The sequence below is a fragment of the Apaloderma vittatum genome, unplaced genomic scaffold, assembly GCF_000703405.1.
Source record: "Apaloderma vittatum isolate BGI_N311 unplaced genomic scaffold, ASM70340v1 scaffold16369, whole genome shotgun sequence".
Lineage (NCBI taxonomy): Eukaryota > Metazoa > Chordata > Aves > Trogoniformes > Trogonidae > Apaloderma > Apaloderma vittatum.
In genome coordinates this window covers 245-20,146 of record NW_009734783.1, presented here as the reverse complement: position 1 = coordinate 20,146, position 19,902 = coordinate 245, and the positions used below count along the sequence as shown (strand labels likewise).

The 19,902-nt window shown below is 39.1% G+C and overlaps 1 protein-coding gene across 1 annotated transcript; it reads right to left on the bottom strand.

Annotated features, from left to right (window-relative positions):
* Positions 1-46: 46 nt before the first annotated feature.
* Positions 47-17,081, bottom strand: SPDL1 (spindle apparatus coiled-coil protein 1). The gene is made up of 11 exons (XM_009876402.1): positions 16,910-17,081; positions 14,536-14,712; positions 14,040-14,234; positions 13,601-13,750; positions 12,899-12,997; positions 12,096-12,206; positions 9,759-9,899; positions 8,169-8,278; positions 7,600-7,787; positions 7,010-7,355; positions 47-194 (listed from the first exon to the last, which is right to left on the bottom strand). The coding sequence occupies exons 1-11, from the start codon at positions 17,066-17,068 to the stop codon at positions 47-49; spliced, it is 1,824 nt and encodes a 607-aa protein (XP_009874704.1). The 5' UTR covers positions 17,069-17,081.
* Positions 17,082-19,902: the final 2,821 nt, after the last annotated feature.

The following is a 19,902-nucleotide window of genomic DNA, read 5'->3' as shown; positions in this document are numbered from 1 at the left end:
GAAGCAGGACTCCAAATTGATCAGGATCCTTCCAGAACTCTAAGTTTTATTGCTGAGCACACTGTGTTTCAGAAGCCGGCTTAGAAGACACATACAACGTTGTATATTTTTTCTTTCGTGTTTTCTTCTCAGGCGTGATATTATTTTCTTTCTTATCTTCTTCTGTAGTTTCAAATCTGGATTCAGCTGTTAACCTATAGGCAAAGCAACCATTCTAAATACATATTTAGTTAATAAAAAACAGGGCTAAAGTAAGAGTGTGACAACATAATGGAAGATTGGCAAGGAGGACTGTAGGTAAGCTCAAGCGATGTGCAGCTGAAAAACACGCCCATCACAGGGGATTACTGCTCGACAAGCAGCACGCCCGCACTTGGGTACCAGAGGCCGGCGAGAGATGCGGGTGCATCTCTCACATCCCCGCCCCGCTATGGGAAGGAACAAAGCAAAGCTGTTGTGTGAGCCCTGGCAACTCAGCAGAGCCGCAAGGAAAGCGTAACTGGGCAGCGGGATAACCACCACGGGCTGCCAAGCAAGGCCAGATCTCCTTGGGCCTGCGCTGCTCCTGCTCGTGTGATCGCTGCCTGCGTGCCTCGCCTGGGTGCTGCTGCAGAGTCTCCAGATTCTCAGGGAGCAAGAATAAATTTACTCTCTGCATTTCAGCTGTGGTTTGTGGTTGTCCCTGCATCCTGTCTATTTCGGCACATGCAAAGCTTTTTCAGCAAAATCCCACAGCCCAAGGGGCATACGACCCCATCCGCGTGCAGAGAAGGAGCAAGCAGTGTTAAAGAATAAAACGAAACTAAAATAAAGCATCTTTCTATTGATCCTATTCACATTTCATCACCTGAAGTATAGCCTTGCTCCCCCATTATCTGCTGAAACGTTTGGGGAAAAAAGGTTATCGAATGTGTTAACTGGCTGGGAGCAGCTTTAAAATAAGTGACTGTGCCACGCATATAAAGGAAATCAAGTCCACAAAAGCACAGCTCCAAGTGAAAAGTCACAGTAATATTAATGCAAGCATGAAGGAATCACGCATTTTTCTTTAACGCCATGAAAAAAGCACCACACTTGACACAATATTCTAGTTATCCACCTAGTTCTGCACTACTAGTGCCTTTATGTTAAGTCCTGAATATCTGAAAAGAAGCTATTGGGAAAAAAAAAAAAAAATCCCGACACTATAAACTACATTATTTGTCCACTGACATGTTTTAATTCTGCTATGAATGCAAATAGGAACACAACTGCCACACTGTTCAAGAGGTAAATTAACAAGATTTAGACATCTGTACACAGTGAGATGTTTTCATTATTTAAGAATTACTTACTAAACATAAAAATGCGCAATTAGAACAAACTGACAGCAGTATTTACTCAATCACAACCAACTATTACACACAAATATTTCCACAGCGAAACAGATGATGGAAAATGAAGTTCCAGATTAAACATCACTTTCCGTATCAACATGTGGTCCCTGTACCTGGGCTGGGGCAATCCTCCTCATCAAAACACACTGGGGCATGATGTGCTAGAGAGCAGCCGTGAGCAAAAGGACTTGGGGGTACTGGGGGACAGAAAGCTGGACATGAAGCACTCACATTCAGAAGGTCAATTGTATCCTGGGCTGTATCAAAAGCAGCACGACCAGCAGGGCCAGAGAGGTGATTCTGCCCCTCTCCTCTGGGGAGAACTCACCTGGAGTCCTGCAGCCAGCTCTGGAGCCATCAACACAAGAAAGACCTGTTGGAGCAGGTCCAGAGAAGGGCCACAAGAATGATCAAAGTGCTGGAGCACCTCATCTATGAGGCCAGGCTGAGAGAGTTGGGGTTGTTCAGCCTGGAGAAGGGGCTGAGGAGACCTTATAGTGGCCTCCCAGTACTTAAAGAGGGCTACAACAAAGCTGGGGAGGGACTGTTCACAGGGGTATGTATAACGAGGGGCAATGGTTTTAATCTAGAGCAGGGTAGATTTAGATTACATGTCAGGACAAAGTTCTTCACTATGAGGGTGGTGAGACACTGGTAGAGGTTGCCCAGAGAGGTGGTGGAGGCTCCCGCTCGAGACATTCAAGGTCAGGCTTGATGGGGCTCTGAGCAACCTGATCTAGTTGAAGACGTCCCTGCTCACTGCAGGGGTTGGACTTGATGGCCTTTAAAGGTCCCTTCCAGCCCAACACATTCTACAGTTCTATGATGCTAAAATCCTACGCTGATTCAGCACCATGTCTGCTAAAGCAGTTCTCTAGTGACCTTGTGAATTTGTAGAGGTCTCAAGAACCTTCCATGAGCAACCCACAATCTGCAGCTGCTGTCAGTGATGGTTTTCCAAACAAGCACGGCAGCTAGCCAGCTGTCAGAGATTATTTGCAATGCAGAGAGATGCAGCTGAAGACAAAGACTATGAAAGGCAACGTAACAAAGCTTGGGGAAATTTTGCTGCAGATGCACCCAGCCTATCTTTACACACAAAAGTAAACCCTTCTTGGCCAATGCAAGCAATCTACAGATTTCCTTCAAGCGCTGTCCCAACAGACTGATGAGAACTGTGCTTTTGCCGCACACCTCCCCTAGAGGTCAGTGCTGGTTGCTCCACCATCTGCTTTGCAGTAAGTCCACACCTGACAGCTAATATTTTTTTGTCCACGGTCAGCTTTCCCCCAGCTCCTCTCCATTCTAGATGTGCTGCTACTTGCAAGCAGCCACATAATGGTTACAACAAGAACCAGTTATTCAGGAAAGAAGAAAAGTGTATTCTTGGTAATGATCTCCTGGCGAGTGTTTAACCTGCAGGTCAGTATCTGCTCCCCTGGCAACCGTAATTAGGGATGGATCGCTTGTGTCTCTCCATCTGTCCCCTATGGCTGCTTCTCCTCATTTGTTCCTCCACTCTTCTGCTTTAAAACAACCTCTGTCCCAGGCCACCTAAAGCCCTAACCTAATGGCCAAAATTTCCAACAAGAATTCTCTGTAAATATACAGAGCAAAGCAAGAACGCAAATCAAAAGGCCAAATAAAAATTGAATTTACTTCAATTATGTTCCAAAGCAGCACAACTGGATTTATACAAAATACTCCTCTTCCACACTATTAAGTAATTCTGTTACTGCATTATGCAACAACTCTGGGAATCACATTCCTATCAGAAACACAATACTGTTTCACAAATGTAAACAGCTATATTAAACTCCATTATTTGAAAAGAGAAAAAAAAAAAAAATCAACTTTTCATGTTTTGAAGGCACACCAAAATGGTTACACAAGTCTGCATAAGTAAGCTAACCTCCTCGGACTAAAGGAATGAGCCATTCCACATTAGTAACCTACAATTTTAAGGTACTTGCAGCTTTTACCGAGAGCAGCAATAGATTGCCATGACTTACTTCACTCACAAAAACGTTATTTTCTGGCAGTGAGGTATTCAGAAATGCCTGCAGATTCAAATAGTTGAGCTTTAATGTGACAGTGAACAGACAGTCCAAGTAATTAAGCTTTTCCTCTTTGATTCTTAGTATCATATAGTTGGCCTGCAAATGCTTCAGGACTCACTATTCTACAGCCTGCAAGTTGTTGAACAATACTTTCATTTCCACACGAATTACATTTTTTTAAAAAAATAGACATTTTACCAGTGTGTAATAGATCATGCCTACAGGCTGCTATGTCTAACAACAAATGAATGAGTTCAGTTAACAAATTCCAAAGTTTAACAGCTGAGCATGTTCTGATGTAAGTCTCACGGACCTCAAAAATTGCTCCGTCCTTTCTTTAATTCTCTTGAACTCATCTTCATGATAATGAAGGAACAGCACAAAGTCAGTTTTGCTTGTAGCTAATTGAGCCCTTCTTTATCTCAGCCCACAAGCTGCTTTATCTTGTTTTTGCCTCCATCCTGTTGGAGGAGCACTGAGAGCAGCTGGGTGAGCATCTGGCAAAAAGCTGAATTTCACCCACACAGTCGTCATACCAGCTCATACAGCACCCCTTATGGCACTGGAATATTTCATGAAGTGTTAGCATGGGGAAACAGATGGATTAGGAAGAGATGAGTTAAACATTTCCACTTAGGAAAAAAAAGAAAATGGTTGTGAAACGATGACATCATTCCATCAAGCTTTGACCTTGTAGATTGCAAAACCAAGATATAAGGGGGTTCCTTCTACACATTTAAGGCAGATCAACTCATCTCATCAGATGGAGCTTTACTTCCTGAGGATGAATGCCGCGACTAAAACCCCAAAGAGAGTATTAGTTATCCAAATCTCCTGCTGAGCCAAATGGCTACAGGCATTTGAACAAAGCCCAAATGAGGTAGACTTGGTGTATGTAATCCAACTAATTTAGAAGAGCAAATAAGCTCTTAGGCACACAAGCCCTTCTTTAGATCAAACTAAAGCTAACAACCTCAAATCTAAACGCAAACTAAGTTGGGCACTAAGGGCTGGAATTCGTTGTTTCCATTTCAGAACCTAAGAAAACCATTTCACTACAGAAGTGATCTTTCGAACTGACCCATTAGCCTAACAAGAGACATCCCTGCCTGTAACCTTTGCATTGTCTGAATTACAATAGCTATTAATAATAATCACTTATATGGCAATCTTTAGTCGACTAGTACACTCTCAACAGTCACATACCATCACCTCACCAGCACCAGCACCTCATAAAGCATTGCAACATCTACTTGCCTAAACTTCTGTAAGCATACACACACTCTGCAGGTAGGTACATAAACCCTTAGTTCAGTTACTGAGCTTTACCTTGCTAAATCACATGAGCAAGCAAGACTCTTCAAACAAGGAAATTTGTGACCCATACAAGTAGAGATCCCTTCTGACCACTTCTTCATCACCTTCTAACCTAAGACAGAGTTTTTCAAATGCCATTTTATAGAGATCAAGTTTGCATCTTTGAATGGTTACCACAACCCTTTTCACTGCGTCACTTCATGAGCCAGTAAGACAGAGCTAGACTAATCACTGCACACAAACTACTTGTTACAGAAATGACCCCCAACCACCACAACAGCCCTTTCAGAGCATCACATTTTACTTCATGCCAAGTGCCACACTGACAATTAGCCACCAGGCACATGCCAATTATTTTTCCCTCCTCTAAACTCCCCATTTTAAGGTCCACACTCCTACTCAAGTCGCAACTATTTGTTGCACCTTTACATTCAGCTGTACTCCTACATGGGGTTTGGCCACAGCCATCACAGAACAGTCCAGAAATTCTTTTAGTGTCTAGAAACCCAACCTCTCAAACACTCCGATTTTATCATCACTTCCTCTTTCATAATAAATCATACCAGATTAAGTAAATCCTCAATGTTACCTCAACAATATCATTAATAGATGATTTAGTCATTCATTAACACAATCAGAAACATGAACAGAACCTTCTGTCTGGATTTGCCCTGTACAGTTTCATAACACTATTGAAAACAATTTAAAAACTTATTTGGAATTTTGTGGCTTTTCATGTTACTGTGTTTGTAGGGTTTATTTTTTTCAAATCTACCCATGTGTTTTGTTCCTTCTTTGAACCAATGGCAATGGGTGCAAGGCTAAAACCCTCCGTCTGAATTTTGACTTCATCTTCCTCTTGCACTTTTCCCACTTGGTCTGCATTCAAACATCAACTCCATAAAACAATTCCCTCTCCTTGCTCCCTCTCCTGTAGGTTTATCCCTTCAGTTCACACAAACTGTTTCCAACAACTTCCTGTTGACAGACAGTGTACTTATGAGGAAATAAAAGTTAAAGTCTTTTACGCCCAAGTTACTTGCTTCTTTTCCTTTATGCGGACAGAAGACAATACCATCACTAAATTATCCAGTCTTTCAGCTTTCACCACCCACATCTGACCTCCCTGATCTTTCCTTCTCAGTAACAGTCCCTGTGCATTTCGACACACCTACTTAAACTGCTACTTCTGCCATATTCTTTCCAGAACGTTGCAAATGATTGTGCAGTTCGGTTACTTCAAATTTGTTAGCTGTATCCAGTGCAAACTTGAATAATTCATCCGAGAGTCTAAGTACCAATCCGATTACTTCTGAGTGCCATTCATTTGGGATATACTGTACAGATTTCCATCTGTTAGGGCTTCCTCCACCTTTGAAGCTGCTGACATTCTAGACTCGAGCTATTCTTACTAGCAGACATTAGCAACTTGTAACCTCAAATCATAAATTATCTGGAATATTTCAGATATTTTTTCTCGCCCAGAACACTCAGATGTGTTTATGAAGATTACAAACAGCAAGAGAATACAAAAACATCAGCTGGAAAAAGAAAATCAGCATTCTTTTAACCAGGATATAAACAGTTGGAGCTAATTACTGTTCTCAGTTACTTGCCATCTATCAAAAAATAATTTAAATCTCAGTTCAGGGGAAAAGCTTGATATTAATTTAGCAGTTGTGTTACTAGTTGTGATATATTCAGATTATGGAAGTCAGTTACCTTGACAACACAAACAGCATAAAGGACTATTACCTTGTACAATGCAAGTTCTGTTAATTCAGTTCAGGATAAGAATTAAGTATAAATAATTGTTAGGCTCTTAGCTAAATCTGGGAGTTGGTGAGGGCTGAAATAAGCTAAGAAACCCAAGCATGATACCTATGGCCTTTGTTACTTTGATACGTAACACAGGCATGCAGCAACTTTGAAGGGAGTGAGAGAACAGTCCTGTTCCTGTCGTTAGAGCAAACTGAGGGAGCTTTCCTGCTATTTGCACACCTGAAACATTTTCAAGTACTTGAAAAGGTATTTCAAAGTTTGTTACAGTTTCAAGAGTCTTTTTCATTAGTCATCATTTTAGTCTTTCTAAAAGGTATCGAGAGGTTGAGCGCAGGTAGCCGGAGCTGAGGAATTACACTGCATGCAATACTGAGGAAATAGATAAGGAGGTGGATAGCACAGTTCATGCAGCGAAAGAAAAGAGATGCAGGTCTGTGCTGATTGCCTTGACCATAGACAGAAGCTGACACTGACCTGGGGGCAGCTGAAGTCAAGGAACTAATTCCACTTCTGCTGAAGTATGAAGTAAAGGCATCGGGATTCTCATCCTTAGTTTTAACTCTCTTTCTTTCTCTTTCAGGTTCAACTACTGTTTGCATTGCTTGAAGAGCTATATTGAGTGGTGGTGCTTCAAGAGCATATTTTTTTGGAGAAGCATCACTCTGCTCCAATTTCTTGGAAGTCATCTTTGATTCTTCCTTACTTGGCAATTCAGGGAGAGCAGCTTCTTTTACTGAAGCATTTTTGCTGTCCAAGTATTCACACATAGCACCCTCAATCTTGTCCCTCTTCTTTTTAATTTTAGTGCCTTTAAATAGTTCTAAAAAACAAACAAAAAATATACTTGTTTGTACATAAGCAAAGCTGGAGTTAACTTATCCACCAACACATTCATAATGCAAGTAATAAGGAACATTACTCCAAGTTACCTAGTCACATGTAACTCTTAACAGACAACTTAGTTTATACCTAAGCTAACCCAACGTCATCCTGTTTAACGTTGTTCAACTTCGTGAAGGATGAGAAGACAAAACGTTTTTTCCACACAGACAAGTAATATTTACCTTCAGGTTCGTACTTCATTTTTAGCTCATCCAGCATAACTTGCAAGTTCATATTCTCACTCTGACAAGCCTGCAAATGCCTCTCTTTGGTGAAGAGTTTCCTTTCAACTTCCAGAACCCTTTGGCTCTCATACAGAGCTTTCATCCTCTGTAAGGATAGTTCATTTTTCAAGGTTTCGGTTTCCTTGCTGAGGCAAGAAACAGAATGATACGGTCACTCAGACATGGCTTTTTCTTTCCCCCCCTTTTTTTTTTTTAAAAAGGTCTCAATTATCTTTTATCTAGAAATATGAACAAGGTTTCTAGAAGGAAGCAAAACCAATATAAAATAGTTCTGCTGCTATCTTTTGCAACAATAACTAAAATAACCAATGAAACAACTCTCAGTTCTATAATGAAGACAGGATGGTTCCACTGCACTGGAAAACAAGACAGGCGGCATATCTGAACATACAGGTCGGTGGACTACATACACACAGTAACAAAAAGAGAGAGAATAAAACCTACTAGCAGCTAGGAAATAACCAAACTACAGCCAACTCCTAAGAGTCAGACTGTTAAATACGTACTTTGAGTTGTCAAGTTTCATTTGCAGTAAGTCTGCATAGTAGCCATCTTCACACTCTCCTCCCTTGGAGCTACTACTCGCTCTGGATTCTTCCATATTCTCATATAAAGTCTGATGGAAAAAATAAACCAGTCAGGTTGTCACAGAGGGACCTTTCCAAAGCACAAAGCTGAGTCCTTAAGTGGAATTTTCCATCACAGAAGGCATTTAAACATACAAGAAAGGCCAGTTGTGGAGTACTTCCTCATCTGTTACAAGTGTCAACTAGCATTGAAACTGACAGTTCTCTCTCTCACTGAAAGAAAAAATTTAAATGCAAGTTCTCAGCTCCAGAAGGTTTTCAAGTAGCACTGCATAATAGTTTATCTTCCTTTTCACTTGAAGATACAGGACATTCAGTTAAGCCACAGGGAATTTGTTTCAGCCTTTCTTTCTAGTCTTCAGCAGGTGGACCCCAAGGGAATGCAAGTCATGTTAATCAATAGCCAAAATCTCAGCAACAGTTACATCTTTTAAATGAGAAAGTTGGTTTATAGTAAAGATGCCATAAATACAATAAACACTTCTATAATATGCGATATTCTCAGGAGGGAATTGTGCCCTTTTTCTGAGCAAACAGTACTTAGATTTAATGCTGTCCCTCAGACCTCACAGCCTTCTGTCAGCCCTTGACTGCAGGTAATTTTCACAGTTACTGGAATCAATCTCATTTCCTGATTCTACTTATCTACAGCACAAAGCTTATACATGACAAAACTAGCGAAGCAATCAAGCTGTCTCTTTTACTTACTAAAATGGGTTAAGCTTAGCTTTCCACCACTTAGGTTAAATGCAGAATAGAGGATGCTATCCTGGAAAGCATAATCCAAATGCATAAGCTAATACACTTAAGTCAACATTGCAAAGCTGTGATAAGAAAGGGCCAAATGAGTCTATAAGTATGTAAGAAAGTAAGAAAAGCTGCAGGTTTTCACTCTGTATACACACAAACATCAGTAACGCTACAACAGTGCATACAGGTATTTCTCACCTTTCGAAACACTTACAAGCTGCTATTAAGCGGCATAAGAGAGCTGAGAAAAATTGCTTTACAAGGATGATTAAACAATTCTATTTTCTAGAAAAAAAAATGCTTCAACTGCAGCTAGGACATACTAAGGAAATAGCCAAGAAATCCAATACAGCTGATACAAAAAAAGCCTAAGTATACATCATCAAAATTTGAAATGGTTTTGTCTTCCAAGAGGAAAAATAAAAAAATAATTTTAAAAGTTTCATCAAATGTCATAGCTCAGTGAAGCTTGACCAAGTAATTGGATTTAAACACTGCAGGTAACTACGTAAAACACGAAGGTGCTACACAAAGGAACCCAGGAAAGATTCTTTCCCAACAGGGGACTGGGGTGGTGTAGCATTTTCTGCGCCTCTGAACTTCCAAAGTATATTTTCTACAGCTGTAAAACAGAACTTGAGTTAATAACGACATGAATAGTCTTTGGATCCCTTTTCAAACTTCACAGAATTCTCAATTCTTCTTATCATGTCTTTAGCTTTTTATTACGACTTCTCTACTTAATTACAGACCACATACCTTAAATTTTTCTAGCTGTCTCACTTTCATAAGAAGATCTTCGACCTCACCATTCTTTTGTTCTACCATGGACTGTAAGCGTTCCAGCTGCTCAAACTCTGCCTGAGAGCCTTTCATCTGTAGCAGTGTCGCCATCTGCAACTGCAAAAAAAAAAAAAAACAAACCAGAAACTGTTACAACAAATACTTAGTTAACTGATTGAAAACCTCAACCTCTTCCCAGACTGGTTAGGCTACTCGAGCCTTGTACTTCTAATCCTGAATACAGAAGAGCACTGAATGCTTAAAGTCATTACTCTTAATTATCACCACAGGTTGACACTAGAAGTCTTTAGGACAGCTTAAAACTTACTGAACAGAGTAATCTTGACGTGTCATATCTTTCTCCATATTGATTAAGGAACCTCTAAAAATACTGTCAAGGACACACACAACATTTCACACACAAATTGTAAACAAATCAGCTAGAAACCAGCTACAGCCCAGGCTTGTTTATCACAGCTAAAATGCATCTGTCAAGAACTTCTCATAACACTGGGGTTGCCTTCTGCAACATTAATCCAAGAATTTCAGCTTCTACTCCTTCAGTAAAACGCATCCTTTCAAGCAAAGAACATCCTTTGCTATTACAGAAGGATAAGTTTATCAGAGAAATGTCTTGCATTTATAGCAATTTTTCTAACTATTAACACTGTAATATCACAGTAGGAAGGCCTTAACACATTCAGTCACAAGTGATATAACAGACATTTAAGTAACTGGAGAAACAACATGAACGGCAATAATGGAAAGACTTAACAAGGTGTTAGTGGTAACTGCAGCGTTTTTACCAGTCTGGCCAGTAAGGATAAGGCAACGCTGTAGGACACTTGGAGAAATCACAGGGAAATGATCAAGTGAAACAAACTACAGATTAACAGAGAAGACAACAGAAAAGGATTTACCCTATGGAATGTCCTGTGCCAAGTAAGAGGTACTGACAATTCTGTACACAAACTAGGGCCAAAGAAAGGTTCAGTCATCTCCTTGTAGCTTCTACAGGACATAAGGGAGGCAAAATTTTGACTCTTGCCAGCTGACTAGAACTCCCCTTACATTTCCCAAGCACGCAGACATCTAACCTTCTCCCCTTTCACTTTGGGGCTCACTGTGAAAACAGAAAATTGCAGCTGATCTACATAAAAATGAAGAACAGAAACATTAAGAAACTGGTGGGCATACTGTGGGCTGTCAAGACCACATTCAGACATTCTTGTAACCAAAGCTGCAACAAGGGTTAACTGTACCACAGGAGTCAGCTGCTGAGCGAAGGGATCAGTTCACTCCAGCCTGAGCTTTAACACACAGCAGCGCAACAAGACACAAAGCAGAGTCGATCCTGACAGGGATCCAAGACAGCAACTTAAGCAAAACACGTAGTTTGCTAGGACAGCTATCTCCAAAACTGACACTGGAGAAGCATCACGGGGACAAATGAGTACAAATTGAAAGTCAAACACAAACATTAAGTAGAGGAACAGGGACACTAATCTGCCTCATGTCTTGGTGAAAATCTTGAGTATTAGGAATGTTTCTTAAACCATTCAATCAGGACTGACTCACACTCACATCACACTCTACATGTAAGCACTCTCCTTAAATTGCATAATGAAGTATTTGATCAAAATGAAAGGACCCACAACTTTTGTGTCAGACAATCAGAAGACCAACATGAAAACAGTCGGTAGTTTGTAACTCAACTTGTGCTAACTAGTTCTCAACACTATTTACCAACAGGCTCCCATCCTACAGAAGTCTAGCCTAAATTAGACAGTTATGGCAAAAGTTGTGACTTATTCTTGCACTAAATATAGTGAAAAGCAATAAAAATATGGGCAAACAAGAACGCAACCCAGAGGGGAAAAAATGACAGTGTGATCAGAGTACAAGTCTGTCCTTTTCTTCACATTTGATCCTGACAACCAGAGTTAATACCACATAAATCATTTCTTTGTGTATGAGAATTAGATAAGAAAAAGCAATTGTCAAGACAAACTGAATGCTGGTTCTACTTTTCTCCATTTAACAAGTACTGCCAAAATAAGCAAACACAACGCCTTCAGCGTAACTTAGAGTTCTACACTAAATACAGCACTAGTAGCCACAGAAAAATGGTGATGTATCACAGAAGCCAAATAGCACAACGACATTTCACTTTTTTTTTCTTCTCTCTCCCATTTCCCATGCCCAGATTACCAGATCATATTTTTAAGATAATCAAATCTCCTAGCCTGTGTGCTAAAGCGTTGTCTTAGAAAACCCCAAGAAAAGCCTGGAGTATTACAGTAACGGTCATACCTTCATTCTCTGCAATTGTTCTCTAGTGAATGCATGCTGTTTTTGTAGGGACTGATATTTTATTTTCACACTGATCAGTTGTCGTTCCATTTCTGCCCTACGGTCCTCCACCTACAGAACATTGTTAACAATTATTACTGTGAAAATGATAACGCTTGTTGTCACGTGGATGACAAGTTTTACAAGGAGATGTTGCCTGGCAATTGACCTTAATAAAGTAACATTTCATATGCTTCAATGTTACTGCAGAATAGTTCAGTCCACTGGCATGAGAATGCTTTCAAAAAACCAATATGAACATTGCACCAGTTCAACCCATTCCCTGAGTATTGTCCGAAAACAAAATAACTTTGCATGCAATTAATACCAGGTGAACTCCAATTCAAAACCTCCGCCAAATGCTCAAATATCCAGCCATTTTCAGCTTTTATCAGCTTCTTATTTCACATACCATCTTTTGCATTAAAGAAGGCTTACAGCTGAACAAAACTACTTTGAGCTACGAGCTGCAGACAGAACTGCCAAGATCCCTCAGTTCCATCTTCTATCTTGATAGCTAGGTAATTTTAATTGATTCCATTAAATTACTAACTCCTCAACTTCAGAGCATGCATAAGACCTGTTTACCCTAGGTCAGGTCCTAAACAGTTCAACACTGAAACAGTATTTGAGGAATAGAGATTCATGCCAGCCAGGTCAGGTATAGATACTCTAATATTTTCAAGGTTGTATCAAAAAATAAAACTTGGGAACTAATTCTTCTCTCCTCAGTATATTCTCAAGTATCGGTGGCATAATTGTACCTCAGCAAAGAGAGAATTGCCTTTACTTGTAGGGTCCAAAGACTGCTGCACTGCGTGATCCAGCTGAACCTGAAGGTCCTGATTAGCTTCGCGAGCTTTCTAGATTAAAGCAAAGAGTATCAAGTCATTTAAGCATTTAATGTAGGGAATACATTCATTTAATTTTAATTAAATTAATTCAGTTAATTTTACCTCTGCATTTTCTATGCCGTTAGCACAGATTACATTGCGCTGCAGAACTTAACTGACTAGAACACTAAGCACAGTAAGAGACAATTTTGTTTCACTGAAAGGCTTGATATTCCACTTATTCTTCAGGACGAGCACAAATAAAAACCTTTAAAGAAAACCTTCGATGTTTATCAACTGGATTAACGGTATTGAGACTATTAGCCTTGCTGTGCTATTTAGTCACAAATCCTTTACTCCCCAGTACAAAATTGTCCCAGGCATTTAGTAGGAAATAAAAATGAGAATTACATCAGCGACCTGAGAAGAGGTCATGTTACAAAGCATCTCCACACAGCCTTTCACAAAAGAATTTCAATACAGAGTATTTAGCAACAGGCAATAGCCTTTTCTCCTCCCGGCCCTTGCCTCATCTGTCTCCCTCCCTCCTCAAAAATCCTCCTATTTCACTGAAAAGCTAACACCACAATTTGTAGGATTCAGGGATTATCTACTGCTGTTGAATAAAATTACCTCTAAAGCATTACAATAAGAAACAACTTCTTTTTCCCTCTCTTCTTTTTCTGCCTGTAGACGCTCCAGCTGGTTACGTAAGTTACTGTTTACGAGTTCTAGTTGTTCTTTGCTGTACTGCAGTTCATTTAGCTTTTCTTCAACATTGGCCTGAACAAAAAAAAAAATAAATCAAGTTTAAGACAACTTGAAAAAGTGACAGTTTTGTTATAGACAGTTTTGTTAGTAATAATTACTCTTAATACAAAATATTATCTTGAAGAATAGGTTGTATTATAGTTAACAATGCTACTCTTTTTTTTCTGTGCAAATTGTCTTAACAGTCAGCCAAGCATAAGGTACAAATACACATAAAGCATTTAAAAACTAAATGAGCAAAAGCATCGAATTTTACGTTCAACTAGCCTACACTGATAATAATTAAGTTCTAGTCACACACCTTCACACTTTCTAGTTCAGTGAGTTCCAGCTGAAGATTGAGCATTTCTGAAGACATGGTCTCATGCACACGTTCAGACATCAGATGCAGTTCTTCTGACTTGGCAGCAATTATTTCCTTCTGATGATCCACTTTCTGCCTCAGCTGTTTCTCCGATAGTCGGGTTTCATCTAGTTCTGCTTTCAGGTTCTCCAACTTAAAGACAGTTGACAACCAAGTAGTATCATTATACAACAAATTCTAGAAAAGCACAAAAGCTTTTCACTCTGTTCTAACTACAGAAAATGTCTTAGAAATACAACTTAAGAGTAGACATTTAAAAATAAGCTTTGAAATTTAATGTAATTTAGAACATAACTATGCAGTTGTTTGTTACAAATCAACTAAACAAGCTCCTGCGGGTGAGCATTAGATTTGTTTTGGTAGTAAGTGTCCAATTATGAGTTAAACACATAATGCTGTTAACAACTTTTTAGCTGTATATTAGTTGACAAACCTTGTTTTTAAGGTCACCAATTTCTTGTCCATAGACTCTGGCAAGCTGTTCTTTCTGTTTATCCAGCTGCATGCTTTGCTGTTGCTTAAGGGAATCACATTCAAAACTCAAGCTTTCCAACATTCGATTCTTGAGTTCAATTTCTCTCTGAAGAGAGTATTTCTCTTGTTCAAATTTCTGAAAGAAGTAACATATTAATAGATCTAGATGCGATATTCAAAGTGCTTGGGGAACAACATACTAAATACAAGCTCAGAACCAATACACAGAATGCCTGAAACTTGTGTCTCTTTCTATCTTTTATTCAAGTCCCAGTTAGAGAATTGTCATATCAATATTTTAAATATAGAAAAACTGCTCTGAAATTTTATGACTTAAATGAGTAATACTCTCTTCCTCCTAGAAACTGTATTCCTTTGCACCTAGCATGAAGGGCACGGGCACCTTTTCCACAAATCTAACAAATTTAGTGAGAGCTTACATGTCCTTTCTACCGCCACAGAACCAAATTATGTTAAAAATTGTTAGAGTCCATCAAGTGTTCCCATACTGCAGAACAGTTGGGCTCAATGTTTGGTAAAGACAGCTGAATTGTCTACTGTTTCGTAATAAATCCCCTCAACCCCTCCAGACTGAACAATGACTTATACAATCAGGCAGAGCGGGAAGCTGATTAACATTTGCTAATTATAAAGGGCAGCCTCATTTTACTCTTCCATTCAGCCAGCAATTAAGAAGAAGAAAAAAGTCTTGAAAGCAGAAAAGGTAAAAAACAAAACCAAATCAGTCTAAAGATGCAGGATTTTTTTTCAAAATAGAATACCTCTTAAGACACAAATCAGAATTAGAAAAGGAACATAATAAAAGTAAAAGCTGCCAGGTATGAAACTGACCTCTGTGGCCTAGACACCAGCTTAGCAGAGACAGGCTTAGCTCTCAAATATACAGGATGAGTTTTAAAGATAAAGACACCACACAGAAAAGTTTTGGGAGTGAACTGCTGGCCAGACCCAAAAAAAGACAAAAAAAAATAGTAGCATGGTATGTCTACACAAACTGCTAGGGAAGTGTACACTGATTTTTCTGAAAGATTTTTGTGCCTACTGTTAAAATCTACGCTTGTGTTCATGGCAATTGCTTTGGCTCTCAGATTCCAAAGAGGAGAACCACAGATTCTGAAGCTCGTAAGAATCTGTTGGGTGACCACCATTCCCACACAAGGTGTTCTGCTGGGGTACGAAAGCACGTAATTCCTTCCCGCCACCCTTGGACTCTAAGTTACTAACTGAGCAACCTGAACTGGTTCAAGATGTCCCCGCACATGGTGGAAGGGTTGGAAACAGAGGAGCTTTAAAGGTCCCTTCCAACCCAAACCATTCTGTGATGTGGTTCGCACATGCTTAACTCTAACTTTGCTCCAGCCTGTACCACAGGATCACAACCTGTGGGTGCAGATTCACCCAGTAGCAGCTTGTGAGGCTGTCAGTAGAAAAGGAGGATCCTGCCGTGCCTTATCGCTTGTGGTTTTTCCAGCTGCCTCTTGTGCACTAAGCTTGCTAGCTGCAAACTGATCAAAATAAGTTCTTGGTGGTCATTCAGAATAGCAGGGTGCTGCAACTTCCCAGATGCTAAAAAAAAAACCCCAAAAACCCAAACCCAAACAAAAATTCCAACAAAGCCACAAACGTTGTAGCTCTATCACAAGAGAAGGGATATATGCACAGCCAGGAACAGACAAGTGAACAGCAATGGCACATCTGAAGCGTGGGCTTACTGAAAACAAACATAACTTAACGTGTTTATGAAAAGTGGAAGATACTTTCCTGACTGGAATTTTCTTGAATAAAAACTGGTCAAGTAAATACCTCTGCCTTTTAACACTACACTACTCTCTTATCTGAGCAGTATAAAAAAGGCACTGATAAACTCAGAAACCCTTGGTATTTAAAATATTTGAAAAATCCACTAGAGAAGAAATCAGTTCTACAGTCTTGCTGCTAGCATTCTTTTTACAGCTCTAAAGTGAAACAAAGCTTGCAGGCAGAGCACAACACAACTTAATTGCTAAACACACCCAAAGTACGTGTTATAAAACAAATTTACTTTAGCACTTAGCATTCATTTTACATTGAAGTCAATTAATCCTACATGATACTGAACAGTTGATGCATAACTAGCTGGGAAACCCTGTCCCAGTTAGATGAAATTCTGCTCAATATCCTAGTGCAGAGATAAAGCACCCTCTCTGCAAATACTTAAAAGGTTTATTAAAATTAATTTAGACTCTAAAAGGCATTTAGAAGACCTGTGATATTCAAGAAGTCATTAAAAAAAAGTTTTTGACCGTTTTCTTACTCAAAGTTTAAAACATCACCTCAGTTTTCTCAGTCAATTCACGGCGTGTTTGATCCAACTGATTTTGAACTTCACTTTGGGACTCCAGTAAGTGCAAGCCATATTGCGCCGCCTTCCTCCGCTCATTCTCTGCTTCCTTGAGTTGCTGTTTAAGACTTAAAATGGTCTCTGTCTCCATTTTTCTTCCTTTTGTAATTGCAGCATTGCAAACACAAAAATCATTTAAAAATACATTGCAATAAGTAACAGTAGTTAATCTGAAAGAAGTTATTGGATTTCCTTTCTTAATTTGGATACAAGGATATTATTAATACAAAACCTACAAAAAAGATAGCTCATAAAGGAACAGTCACGTGTACAGGAAAATAGCTATTGCTCCATAAATTTGGTTAACCTCTCGTTCCAGACTGCATCTTAACCAACAGCACACAGCAAAACTCCTGTGCAGCCTGCCTGGTTCCCTAGCACAGAGTTAATCTGGTGTAGAGCTATCTTGCCAGTCACAAGAGAAGGCTGGCAAATAACCTTGTAAAAACACTTTGTGCATCTGGTTGATAATATTTTCTGTGGTATTATAAATAAAGACTCACTATTTTGTGCGAACACAACACTCAGGATTCACAAGGGCAGCTGCATTAGCAGGATATCTTACTCCTCATACTGATATGTGGAATAGAGAAATAGAAAAAAGTATTTGAGAGAGTCCAGAACCAAAACCTCTGTCAAAATATATGGAATTTGAACACAGCTGTTTGTCTATTTATGTCTTTCATGTTTTCCACTTTAAACTTACATTGTTGCTGATAATCTATATGTTAACAACCATCTCTTGGTCACATGTTTCAGAAAATTGATCCATTTCTTTGTATCATAACAAAAGACATAAAGTTGAATTTTGCTACGAGTTAGTCAAAACAAAACCAAAAAAAAGTATTTCAAAAAACAAAAGTCAAATTAACACCATAAGCTTGTAGGACTGCGTGCTCCCAAATTTACTAAATCAGCACACTAAAAAGAGATCCTATTGAGGCAGAAAATGCTAAGTAACTCAGGCTTCTGAACATAAGCCAAGAGTTCTCAGAGAAAGCATGCAGTAATAACAGTGTCCAAATTATATAAAAAAAAAATTTGTAGTTGATGTCTCAAAGCTAGGGCTTGTAATTTTTATGATTTCAAGATTAAAGTAATTATTCATTGAAGTTCTTATACTGCGCTTTTTCTTTTTACATAAAAAACGTTGCCATTTCTTACTGGCACATACATTATTTTTATGAATTTTAGCAAGATGCTGGTGTTAATCAAGAGCAAGTTTCACAGCTCAGTACTACAGAGATTATTTTTAAGAGTAATTACTGTCATGTGCAGGCTTCACTTTCTGGGGTTTTTTTGCTAATTTGTATTTAACATGGATAACTCCTAGTAGAGTTACAAGAGTTTCTGAAAAAAATACTAATTTTAACACGCAAAAGTACATCAATGCCAAAACTGTGCTAACTCCTTTCAGAAAGACAAATTATCAAAATTTTTTTTTCACGCTTTCCATTGCTTGTTGTTACTCAAGTTTAACACATACAAAGAGGCTATCCAGCCAGGCTGTGCAAATTCAGTTTTTCAGATCTAACCATTGTAATGGGTTTGAAATACTAGTTTTGCACACTTAAGCTAAAAATAAGCCAGTGGAAGACAGGAATTTGACACATGTAAGAATCAATAACATATTACTAGTGCAAGGACACGCACTGTGTACAATGTAGCAATGAAATGTTTAACAGTAAGATGTAACAATACAAACACAGGCACTTCTGGTACACATTTAATTAGTAAAAGGGATGAATTCTTATTCACCCCATAAACACAATTTTAATAACAGCTTTATTTCATGATGAAACAACTGTATAGAAGCAATACAGAATTTGGTTACTCCTAGCTTACTAAAATAGAGTAACATTTTTAACTCACCTTCAGAAGTCCATTTAAGTCTTTCTTGACCTTATTCTTGAACTCCACCTTTCAAAGAAAAAAAAAAAGCAACAGTGGTCTAGTCTGAATGAGTACAAGCTGCCATTATAGCCCAGTCCTTCATACTAGTCCTTTTCTGAAAAGGCTTAATGGTAGTGACTGTCTCATGAAGATGCAGATCACAGGCTAATAGCCCATAGAAATGCAAAATCTATTCAAATCTCAGTTGAGGAAGCTGTCAGATACTTTAGAAACAGCCAGATCAGGCAATCTTGCCAAAGGATAGATGCTGTAAGACGATCTGAAACTGGCCTGTGATGCAAGTAAACAGGCTACACTCAGGGTCACCTTCTAGTATTCATATAATTTTTAAAGATTGAGGATTTTTGTCTTGCCCCCTCCTACTTCTTGAATCTCTTTCATGTGCTCCTCCTGTTTCACATAGACCTTTGAGGTCTTAATAAATCACTTAATGAATAATATATATACTAAAAACAAGCTCATCTTTAATTTTGTAGTTCGAGTATAGAGGAAAAAATAAATAGCTTTCCTAGTCACACATTCCTTGCCCACTATTAGGGAAAATAGCAAGTGTGCCTTTTGGAGAAGGGACACCCTCAACTTGTTGCCGGCAATTTGAGGTGAAATGAATCAGATGAGTGCTGGCAGCTGTCTTCATAAAGCTCCATAGTGTTATATAGCCAAGTATTAGCCTGCAATTTAATATCATACATGACGTTAAGTAAGCAACCCTGAAAATGATCTTTTAGGATAAATTATATAGGTAGCACATCGAGCAGGCAGGAGGGGAAATAACAGCAAACAGTCTAAACTCGTCCTATGGACAGTTTGAGGAGAGTTACTCACTTTTGGCTAATTCTCTCCACACATTTTGTGATAAATTCTCCACTGAGGGCTCCAGACCTTGATTGTTCAACCATTAAATTACTGCTCGACAAAAATAACAGGGTGGGAGATAAAAAGGCACTCTGCTGCCTTCTCCTCCTCCGTGACTGCCCTCCCAGCCAGAGGGCTCTGCCCACGGGCCAGCCC

Bases quoted from the DNA above. Each gene is read 5' to 3' on its own strand.
- SPDL1 (XM_009876402.1), bottom strand. From the start codon at position 17,068: ATGGAGACAGAGACCATTTTAAGTCTTAAACAGCAACTCAAGGAAGCA. The intron at 14,713-16,909 runs GTGATGTTTTAA...TACTTCTTTCAG, and splicing joins AATTGACTGAGAAAACTGAG to AAATTTGAACAAGAGAAATA. The intron at 8,279-9,758 runs GTATGTGGTCTG...TTTTTCCATCAG, and splicing joins GACAGCTAGAAAAATTTAAG to ACTTTATATGAGAATATGGA.